Source organism: Solanum tuberosum, unplaced genomic scaffold (assembly GCF_000226075.1).
Source record: "Solanum tuberosum cultivar DM 1-3 516 R44 unplaced genomic scaffold, SolTub_3.0 scf00189, whole genome shotgun sequence".
Lineage (NCBI taxonomy): Eukaryota > Viridiplantae > Streptophyta > Magnoliopsida > Solanales > Solanaceae > Solanum > Solanum tuberosum.
This window is the reverse complement of record NW_006239113.1, coordinates 1,203-13,231: the sequence shown is the minus strand read 5'-3', so window position 1 is coordinate 13,231 and position 12,029 is coordinate 1,203. Positions and strand designations below refer to the sequence as shown.

At 35.5% G+C, this 12,029-nt stretch overlaps 1 protein-coding gene across 2 annotated transcripts; it reads right to left on the bottom strand.

The window, feature by feature from the left end:
- Window positions 1-940: 940 nt before the first annotated feature.
- Window positions 941-9,941, bottom strand: LOC102586846 (autophagy-related protein 9). 2 transcript variants are annotated; one of them, XM_006354939.2, is made up of 10 exons: window positions 9,224-9,941; window positions 6,241-6,887; window positions 5,716-6,036; window positions 5,358-5,580; window positions 4,530-4,709; window positions 4,168-4,374; window positions 2,525-2,602; window positions 2,359-2,429; window positions 2,141-2,251; window positions 941-2,055 (listed from the first exon to the last, which is right to left on the bottom strand). In XM_006354939.2, exons 2-10 carry the CDS (start codon window positions 6,816-6,818, stop codon window positions 1,218-1,220), a joined length of 2,607 nt encoding a protein of 868 aa, XP_006355001.1. In that variant the 5' UTR covers window positions 6,819-6,887; window positions 9,224-9,941; the 3' UTR covers window positions 941-1,217. The 2 variants fall into 2 exon arrangements, with proteins under 2 accessions (XP_006355001.1, XP_006355002.1); XM_006354940.2 differs by having other exon boundaries at window positions 6,241-6,848.
- Between the last annotated feature and the right edge of the window lie 2,088 nt (window positions 9,942-12,029).

The following is a 12,029-nucleotide window of genomic DNA, read 5'->3' as shown; positions in this document are numbered from 1 at the left end:
GTGATATTGGTTATACGAGGAAAACAAAAAAAAAAACTATTAAAATGTCATTTATTAATTTGGGCCATTTTGTGCTTATTTTTTATTTGTCTATTAAATGCTAATTAATGTTGTGCTATTTATTGCTAATTATAACTATCAGTTGTATATATATGTCATTTCCTCTTTAAAAAGTTCTATTATTTGGAGTCCGATTACATCCGCAAAGACGATTGAGTTGGTATAACAGGGTTATTTCATAAAGGGGATTAGAGATCGAATATCATCAGATTCTTTCTCAGTCGGCTCAGTTGGTATAGCGAATATGATATTTTTAAAGGATGTCAGGGATCTTCCATACCTGATCTACCATGATTACTTAATGTGATTTATATCTCTTGTTTGATTTGCAAGAAACTGCACATGAGCAAGTTTATCCAGTGTGTACTTGAAGGATAGTGGATATATATTACAAATATATTTTTATTGTAGATTTTTTTTTTATCATGGTATATCAATACATGAAATTTTGTTAGTAATAAATTTTTGACATTGGAAAGGAAGTTTTGTTATGAATAAATATCAATTTATGTGAATGTCCACTGCAAAAATGTAATTCTCCACTACTCTATTTGTTGTACTTCATTATCTCAAATTCTTAATGTCATGTCTTACGGCTCTACCTTTTGTACGTCTCTATATAATACTATAAAAGCAGACATAAAAATTCATATTGTATACACTTGGTTACATTAGAAGAAAAAAGAATAACTCTCCTCTCTTGCTTTTTGCATTTTCCATGTTTGTTACTTTTAGATTCATTTTACAACAAAGTTTTATTATTTGGTGTCCTAACATATATACATTTCTCTTTTAAAGCAAAATATTCATACATTTATATTATTTCTCGCGATATACACTTGTAACACACGTATCCAAAGCTAGTAATAATAACCAAATATCAAAGGATCAAGGAAATACTAGCTAAATTGCATTATGTACAGAGAATGTCTTCCATTGTTAGCAGCAGCTCTAGTGGTGCTTACATTTTTAAAAGGATCAATGATGACATTCAAATCCAATCAATTTCTAGAAAAAACTGACCTTTTTTCCAGAATTCTAACCTCACAATCAACTATGCACAATAAAGAATGTAAAATATGAACAATTTTCTTGAAAGAAAACAACTTTGAGACCCAGAAATTCATAACATTTCCTAGTGTCGTTAGAGATTGAAATCAAACAAGATCTGAAGGATCTAATTTTCTTGTAGGGTTTCCTGAGGGCAATCTGTAAATATCATCAAAAGGAAGGTTGAAGTCTCCAACCGAATCGTCCATGAAGAAGGTATTGGCCAACCTATTAGAATTCCTCAAGTCAACGTGTGTGTGCTCGAGCTCTTGCTCTTGCTCATCTAGACTTCTGTCAGAGAAATTATCATAATAATCATGAGGGTTGCTGTTGAAATTCGGAGGTTCAAGGAAGCTTGTCTGAGGATTTGTGACTTGTGGTCGACTTCTAGTCCACCACTGGCTCCTCATAGATTGTGCCATGCTACTTGAATCATCCTGATGTAGGATGCTCTCCCTCAAAACAGGAGCTGATGTGGTGGCTCCGAGATGACTTTGTGCTCGGTCCTCAAATAAGTGACCCCAGTTGTCGTCAACTGTATCCTTGCTTTGCACAAAATGAGGTGGCATCCAAGGATCTTTAAGGTGTTCGCTGTTATCAGTATGAAGAGGCCTGGATTCAATGCCTCTTGAATCACTACTCGTATTGTGAGGATGCGAGGTATAATACCAATCAAGAATGTAAGGATAATTCCTCTGTCCACCATCTATTAACCACATTGAGCCAAATCCAGCTCCCAAGTTGTTGAGAGGCATTTCCCTGGAGAACAAATTGTTTCGATTGCTTAAGCCTCTAAAGTCGGGATTCCAGTGCTGTAGCTCTGAAGGTCGATATGCAGGTCCTATTTCATGCAACTGCAGCTTTTGCTCTCTAAACGTTTTAAGTGTTGATATGAACTGTTTTCCATGATCATCAGGTTGCCAGGAAGGATAGCTAGTTTGAAAGCTGAAACCATTTGACATGTACTGTTATTCGAAAGCTCATAATCCAACAATAATTCAAAACAGGCTCAAGTAGTTATAAGACCAACCTCAGGAATGATTTCTCCATTTTCCCTTGAGAACTTCTTTGCAAGCGGGGAGAACTAAATGGCGATCCATATTTGCTATTGCCATGATTCTGAAAATCAAACACGCTGAAGCTGCCCAGAGAAACATTATATCAGTGATTGAAGATTGAAATGTGTGAGCTCCGTCAATGGGAGCCACCAACATGTGAAGATATAAGCAAGCTGATATAATTACTAACCTGCACACATGACCAACACCCTCAACGTGAACAGTGAAGTCCGCAATGAAGCGCAAAATATCATCTACCTTCTGTTACAAAGAAAATCCAAATGTCAGCGACCATCGTCTCAAGAATTCTCAAGCTAGGTAAGTTGAGGAAATTATCCTGAAAAAATGAAGAACACCTTTGGGACAACAAATAGCAGTAGATATGGTGTAAGAAAAATTGAGGTCATCTCCTCAAGTAACATCATTCCAGTATACTGCACGATGAGTTAATAAGAAGTCAATAACAATCTCACAGTAAAATGAAGTACTACACAATTTAGACATTGACAGTGAGACACTTTCATAAAACAACAGCAACAACAATTGGGGGTCTAGGGAGAGTAAGATGTGCGCAGACCTTACCTCAACCTCTGCGGGGTAGAGAGGTTGTTTCCAACAAATCCTCAGCTCAAAAGAAATGTAACCAACGCAGGAAAGTAAGAAAGAAAAGGAGACAACAAAATAGCAATGTGAAAAACAAGTGTAGCAACACCTTTGGAGAAAAAAGAAACTATGTGATACCTAAAACATACTACTAGAAGTACAACAAAATTCAACTACCTAATAACCTTCTACCTTAATCCTTGACCTCCATACTTTCCTATCTAAGGTCAAGTCCTCTGTCAGTTGAAATTGTGTCATGTCCAGTCTAATCACCTCCCCCAATTCTTTTGGCCTACCTCTACCTATCCTAAATCATGCTACAAGCCTTCAACCAACTTCACACACCTCCTCACTGATGCATCCTCAGTCTTTCTCTTCACATGTATGAACAATCTCAGCCTCACTTTCCTCATCTAGTCCACCACGGAGGTCACTCCCACCTTGTCCCGTATAACTTTGTTCTTAAGCATATCTCTCCTAGTATACCCACACATCCGTGTGAGCGTCCTCATCTCCGCTACCTTCATCTTCTGACCATGGGCATTCTTGACTAGTCGGCACTCTACCTAATACAATTAGTGTTGGTCTAATAACCACTATGTAGAACTTACCTTTAAGCCTTGATGACACATTTTTATCGCACAGTACCCAGAGGCAAGTCTCCATTCCACCCACCCCACTCCAATACGATGTGTGACATCATCGTCGATCGACCTGTCTCCTTGAATTATGGACCCAAGATACTTGAACCTCTCTCTCTTGCATAAGAAGTAGTCCATAACAATCTCACAGGTAAAATGAAGTACTACACAATCTATCCATCGACAGTAAAACTCTTGCATAACCTGGCTATATATCAAGGAAATTCTTCTCTAAAAAATAAAAAAATTAAATTCCAGAGAAGAATACAGTAAATGTATTGAAAAAGCCTACAGCTGGAGCTACTTCATGTAAGAAACTTGTGATAAATTACAAAAAATTTAAAAAGTAAGTTAAAATATGGAAGGCTATACAGCAGAGTCAAACTTCGAATCTAATAAATAAAAAGCAACCCACCCTCAATCGAAGAAACATAAAAAGAACTAAGAAGGATAAACTGCCAAAAAGCGGAATGAAGGAAAAATCATGACAATGGTCTGCCTTGTCTGGATTCACTCTGTATGATTACACTCTATTGAAGCAAAATATTACATTTAGCTCTACAATTAATTGTTTAACGAATCAACCACTTACTGTGGTATTTGATTAGTTTAATTTTATATAAATTATAAATGACTTTCCTGGAAAAACTAATAATATGCTCTAAATGAAAATATGAAATCCTTAAACAGTTACTTCAATGAAGTGTCTGTTTTCACATTTATCTGCTTATAAGAAACCATAAGGCAAAAAGCACCTGGAATAAAGTTTCAAATTCTGTTCGTACGGCCTCAGTATTTTCTTTCCCTCGCCATCTCTTTGGCATAAAGTGCGTATGTTGGACAACAAGTGACATTGCTCCCTGTGGGTCAAGGACAAGAAGCTCATCTGTTATTGCAGCCCGGCTTATAGCTGTTATAGTTCCAAATACAGCAGCATACCAGAATAAGTTGCGACCAAATATCTGCAGGATTTGAAGCAAAATATAAGATGCAGTACCAGATTGCTATAAAAGCAAAAAAGAGCAGTTTTTTTTTTTTTTTTTTTGAAAAGGTAAATTCAAAAAAGAGCAGCTTTGCAAATAAGCATTTGCTGGTTGTGGGAGTTTAAGTATTTTACATGGCCTTCCAGCAGAGATTCTTCTAGAAATGCAATGATAATAAGAACAGCAGCAAATCCACCGGAAACAAAAGAAATGAACTTTGCGACGATAGATAAAATAGGAGATGGAAATTGCTTTAGATAATCAGAAGCATGTATGGCACTGCTGTTGATACGATGCTTAAACAAATGGTCAACCTGAAGATAAAGAAGATGCACATAAGTATAAAAGCAAAAGCCGTTACACTTAAAAATGAAGATAGGAAGTACCTACCAATTTGTGGAGAAAAAAGAGATTAAAAAAACCATAATCTCACATTCTCACTAGAATGTTAGCTCACGATATATACACACAAAACCAGTCAAAATTATGCCTCAAACCCAAACTAGTAGGGTTGGCTGTATGAATCTGTCGGAGTCATTCAGCTCAACCCATTTCATTTAGCTGAAAAATATATGTTACATAAATATGTTATAAAATGTGTATCATGCAATAGAGCGACTATGGAAAATATAGAGGCAATGTACGGCTGAAAGGCTACAAGCTTGATGAGTTATAGTGACATTACCATTTTGTACCCACACAAGTAACCTGAAAGCAGGAGAGAAAAACACAGTACACTAAACACCTTTGCCCTCCCCATTCCCAAAACAATTAGGGACCAAACAACAACAACAACATACCCAGTGAAATCCCACAAAGTGGGGTCTGGGGAGGGTAAAGTGTACGCAGCCCTTACCACTACCTCGTGGAGGTAGAGAGGCTGCAATTAGGGACCAAAGAGATCCATAAATAACAACTTCCATGTTTTTCAACCTATCAAGTTCATACCAGAGAAATGATACCTCGTTGAATTCCCTAAACAACCACTTGGAAAGATTTGACCATCTTCGAGACGATGCCGTACTTGGATGGTTGTAGAACTGTTCAGCATGCCTCAAGAAGAGATACACCAGCATGAATATAACAAGAAATGGAGATAAGAGAAGCATTAAAACTCCAACAATCATAAGCCTTTTCTTTAATGTTTTAGGATCAGAAATGAAGTCCCTGCGTATACAAAAGTTTCTGTAGAAACAAAACACCAGATCAAATAGTAAAGTGGAGAACAAATTAGCAAAGATATATATGAATAAAAACTTCAATTACTTAATTACTAAGCACCGCATGGACATTTGATTTCAACATAGGGTATTCATTTACCTGTCAAACATGCTCTGCAGTATGCACCAATTTAAGGTCCATTCAAGGGTTTTTGGCAGTATTAGACGACTACGCACATCATTGGGGCCACAACTGATAGTTGGACCAGCGCCAGGTACCCAGTGAGAAATAGGTAAAGAAAGGAGCCCTTTGTTAAGCATTCCTATCAAATAATTTTCCTTCCGCATTAATCGCATAACCACATCATGAATGGAAAGATTCTTGACTACACAAAGTTGTTGCAATTCTTGTAACTGAACAACCCTTTCAAGAATGGATGCCCATGGAATGGTTTGTATCTCCTTGTCTGTCACATGAAGACTGCACAGAAATGTGACACCATTGTGATTAGGTAGAGGAATGACAAAAGAAGTATTGGCGATGAGCTAATAACAAGCAACACAGAAAAGACAACACTCAGTCAACATCTTGAGTTTCCAGTAATCATAACTAAGCAAGAAAAAGAAATGAACGATATTCCAGAAAAGTTGACTTTCAAAAAATCTTTAAAGATATTCAGCGCACCTTCTGCAGTAGAACTGACGGACTGCCAGGGTTTCTCTTAGCTGTGCGAAAAACCTTAAGAAGCAAAATATCCAGTAGACAGAAAATATCCCCAGGTAACCCAACACAGTGCCTTTAAAGAGCGTAAGAGGTTTCAATGGGTGCAGATGAAGAGCTTCATTGGCCAGATCACAAGGCTTAATTCCAGATTCCACAGCATCCATTCCACATTTGGCATTGCGGAGCCCATTCCAATCAACGTACAACAGAAAAAATCCAGAAAAGAATATGGTGAAAGCTAGGCTCAGAAGCTCAAATATCCACTTTATAATAATGCACCATAATCCTTTCTCGCAATAATAGTTGTAGAGCCTCTCAAAGAACAAGTCCAGATCAGAAATTGGTTCAACACTAACGCTCTCACCATTAAGAAGCCCAGATGGGCTTTCACTACCTGGACTTGGTGCTCTGCGATAGTCTGACAGTTCGATTTCAGGATGCACATCATCAAGCAATCCTATTCTCAATGATGATTCGCCGTGCCTTCTCCATTTGAATATGTTAAGGCCATTAGCGCCTTTTTGTCCACTGAACATCATTCATGTACGCTGATGATATGCAAACACACCCTGACCATTCCCCATGGACCAAGCAATTAAAATATAGCACTGAAAAGAAAAAAGAGAAAACACCAAGTCATTCTTCAGGTTGTCTTCAAAGTATAAATAAGTATACCCCTACCCCCACCTTGTGGGATTATACTAGGTGTCTGGGTATGTTGTTGTTGTTTGTAAGTGGTAAAATCGATCTTGGATGCATAACAAACCATCAATAATTGTTTTATCTAAAGTTTTTCTTTTTTCTTCATATCACTTACCAAGATTATAATATGTGAGAGTCCCACAGAGCTCCAGCCAAGTTCCAAATATTAAAAAACCAAAGGGAAGCAAAATTTCTACTTAAGCCTTGAGCACTATGTCTATCCTAGTTCTGCAAGACTCAATTACCAGAGAAACTCAAAGCATGAACCAAACAGAACATGAAAACAAAGGTCATAACTCATAAGAACGGTAGATTCAATATTTTGCAAGAACTTAGTTAAGGAAATACACTTGCAAGTCAAATTTCCAGTTCTAAGCTGATGGACCTTTTACATACACAAGTACCTAAGCACATTTTAGTAATTTTGACACATTTTAAAAAGTTTTCAGCAGATTGGAGCTGGTTCATGGATCTCGGATTTTTACATATGAGTTGCATGTCTCCTCTCAATCATAGCAGAGGAGTAAGTCTTAAAGGTTACTTTCCTCCTAGTACTTTCAAGGGAAAAAATCAATGGGGGTTGGCGTGTTAATTGGCATGTTTGGGGTTTGAGGAAGAGGCATTGAATCTTTAAAGGAGTGAATCAAGGAGAAAGAACTAAAACTGCAGACAGACCCAAATACTAGGAAGTAGGAACACGAGGAGGTGGGAGTAGAAGAAGCATGAATGCTTGCACAATCATTGCGAGCAGGGGGGGGGAGGGGAGGGAGTAATGCAAGGTAGGGGAACTAATCGAAGTATTTTGTCCATGAAACAGAAAAAATTCATGGAGGGTATGGAATCTAAATGACCCAAATAGATGGCAATAAAGGGGCCTGAGGCCTCATCGAAAAAAAGGAGGAGGATGAAGAGTGCCATTAAGAGTTGGCTTTTTTGCAAAATATGTACGCTATTACTTCAAGAGTTCCATTTCAGAAGTACAGAGAACATAGATCCAACAACGAATTATTACAGGAGTCACTGGAAGTAAGGAGGACAAGAATTTTCAAATTTCATTAACGAAATTGGCAAATTAACTAACTAGTATCAGGAGCATAGTGTATAAGAACAAATGAAATATGTGCTTTAACATTCACAAAATTGTGAATATATGCTGAATTGGAAGTGAGCTGATGTATTATCCAAAACTATGGTGGGGCAGGTATCTGATCTTGAACTGATAATGCTCGATTGCAGACAAATATGATAGCGGTCCAACACATTTTATATTTGAGTAAATAACCACAACATGAGGACCTTAAGGACGAAGAAAGCATATTGGGAAAATTATCCAATTATAAAAGACCAATAAAAAAAGGCCAAACAAATTGAAGACACTAAAGGAGGAATTGAGCCAGGAAGTATCAAAAGAGTAGAAACAATTATCACAAATTGGAGTCACCTATCAGAAAAATAAGCTTATCTAATTCAAGTGAAAAACGAGCTAGCTGGGACATTGTTGGAGGAGGAGAAGCTACAAGGGGAGTAGTTAAAAGGGTAAGTCGGAAGATCATAGTAGCACGGAAGGTGAGCTGTAGAAAAAATGAGGATGATGAGGTAAAGGAAGAAGAAGGCAATACTAAAAGTTCTCTCTTAAATGCACATGGAAATAAAATTCTACCAGGAAAGATTGATCATCGCAAACTTTAGGGGAAAAGGAAATCTGTGAGGGGGAAGTACAAATTTATCAACATTTATACAAAGCACGGGTAGATGCCGGTTTTAAATGGAGTGTGATATGGAGCATCAATTGTCCTGCTTTCTCTTTGGTTACTTCTATTGTGTAATTAACATGATCATCTACACACATAGTTGAACAAGGTTTCCCAAAAAAAGATAATGCAGCTAATTGTTACAATAGTCAATGTAGCAATCAATTGGTTTCTAAGAAAATTGATGATTCATACAACCAATTCCAACTAAATTGGAATGAAGATGGTCGTTGATTGATATCTTACTGGTTAACAAAATATTCCAAAAGCTATAACTTTCTAATTACCAGTCCGGATTATCTTTGTATCCATCATGACACTCTACAAAATACCCCTGACCCAATATTAAGAGGTCACATATACATATTCACATTAAGACAATTTACCCTAGAATTGAAAACTATATCCACACTAAGCAGGCATTGTCCTGAATCCTAACCGAAACAATTCACAATACAAGATAGATATTACAAGAGAACAATACAATTTACCTGAACTTAGATTCACTGTTCCCACCAATACCCAGCTGATATTCTCAATATACCAATAAAATAAACAATTTGTTGAAACGATTCTAAGCAATTCCAAGAAAACCCAGATGAGGAAACTGAATTTTCTTTCCTTTGATGATGGTGATGCTCCGACCAGCTTGCTCAGATTCTCAACAATTCAAAAAACCCAGTTGGAAAAAAGTGATCTTTTTGTGTTCCCTTTGATGATTTTAGTGTCCGGACCACCTTTCCCTACCTCCTCCAATATCCAAAAACGCACAATAACCACATAAACCTCCCCACCAAAGCTAAATAATATATGGGCTTACACTAAAAACCTCAATTTTTTCTAGGTTTTTCTCCTTACGATTTAATTGAATATAAAAACTATAACTTTCCGTCAGCCCCACATAGACGACGAAATCTACCCCAAAAAGGATGAGGCAAAAACGACGAGATACTTCTGATGAAGGACTGCCGCCGGTCACCGGTCACCGCCGTGCTAGGGTAGAAGAATTGGGGTTGCGTGGAGAATGAAAGGGGGAATTACGGTTAAGTTTCGTGTGCAATTGTAGATTGTTTTCTTCTTCTTTCTTCTTCTGTAAGTCCAAAGGTTTTTGTTAAATTAATTAAGGAGACGTGAAGATGGCTACTTTTGCCTTCTTCTATTTTACTTGGGTAATAACTCCATTAGTGCAATGGGCTTTTTTTCTTCTTAATTAATGATACTAGATAGCTAACATTAGGGTTGAATTTACTAATATAGGGTTTGCAAAATAGTTGAAATATTTTTATTATATTTTTTTATGATCGTGATGTCTATTTTCGCACACTTTGATTAATTTTACAAGATAACCTCTCAATTCACATCACATAGGCCAAATACCTTGATTAATTTTACGAGATATATGTCATCTCTCAATTCCCATTACAACAACCAAATATCTCGAACTCGACTAATTTCACGGGATATATGTCATCTTCCAATTCCCATCACAATAGCCAATAGATATCAAGTAATTCTGTCCACCAAGACTAAGACATGAAAGAATCACTTAGTGTTTTTTGTATTGAACTTGAGACCTTTACTGATTACTAGGTCACACCTTCGAATTGAATGCAAAATATAATTGAAATAAGAATTATAGTAAATAAAGAATTAAAATTTAAAGAAACAAATTTATAAGTTTTTATTAATTGTATTTACGATTATAATTTTAAAATGCTTAAATAGATCAAGTATATATTCGGCTCCATTGTTGTTAATACATCTCTGAAATATGAAACATAATTTGAAATAGCAACTTCTGGTTTTTTAATGTCTAGAAAATTTAAGACTTTAACACTCTTCACTAGGAATAATGTCCAATTGAAAATTATTTTTTGGTTCGTCTTTAATGTACATATTCAAAGTTAGTATATAATATAATATTATTTATCAAAAAAACATGAAAAAGAACATTTGATTTTGCATTTATTCTTTCATTGCAATCAATAAAGGTTTTAAATTTGAATTATATAAAAGGAGTCATCAAATTCATATTGTTTCATACTAACAAATATGTTTTTTTTATCGTTGTAAATCTTTAGTACTTACATTCAAATAAATTATTTGTGTTTCAAATAATATATTTTGAATAATGAATTATTATGACTAAAATTTAATTGAGATAGATAGACTTAGCACATTATCTAAAACTTTGAATTGAGAAGTTTCTTCAATGTATTGAACTAAAGCCTCAATCACCAAGCCAACAAGCTGCTCTATACATACATAAGAAGATAAAATTAAAATCATTAAACATGTAAGTGAAATAGCTAAATTGTTGTTTCTTATAAAAGACTAGATACAAAAACCTGCGTTAACATCAGCCTAATATATGTTATTTTTGTAACTTAATTTATACGACATAGATGAAAAGACAATCAAATTTTCATATATTTCAAGTTATTAATTATTGTAATTGATACTATTCGTTATAATTTATGCAGCACTAATAAAAATTTGATAGTCAACAATAATTTTTTATATGTTTTAAATTTTAATTTATTTCATATGCATATAAATTAAATATTTCATGTTACATGACCTCCGACACATAAGGTGCTTTCACCACCAAGCCACCATATAGCTATCCAAATAAGATGACAGAATTGGAATCATGACACACCCAATTGTGCCTTTTTATATAAGAGAACATAGATATACTCTCTCGTTTCTATTTATACTAGAAGGATGACGCCCATGCATCGCACGGGCCCAACGTGCCCAACATGTTATTAAAATGAGTAAATTATAATTAAGAATTCTCTGTACAACATTGGTATAATATTGTTACAATATTTGCAAAAATAATGCTAACTAAAACTCAATCGAAATAGAAATTACTGTCAATCCTCCTATTTTTGCAAAATAAAAATTTAGGTAAGTGTTTTCCAAACATATGTATATTATCAAAGGCTGCACCTGTCAGTACCGACCATATCAACTCTTTGTACATATTTGATTTATAATTGGCAAACTTCACCATTGGTTTTTTGTATAAACATCAAGCCCAACCTTTTGTAGTTCTATTCCACCTTAAAGTTATAAGCACTCAATCGATATTTTTTAATGGCTGCTACACATTCAACTATGGAAGTTAGGTAGTTCTAAAACAAAAAGTTCATTTCTTACTTTGGGCCGCCCACAGTTCACAATCAAATCAGACCTTAAGTTTGAATAACATAATATTACCTTGATGTTGTATAAACCACTAAGAAAATCCTTTTATTACATTTAACATATAATACAACAACTTAGTCT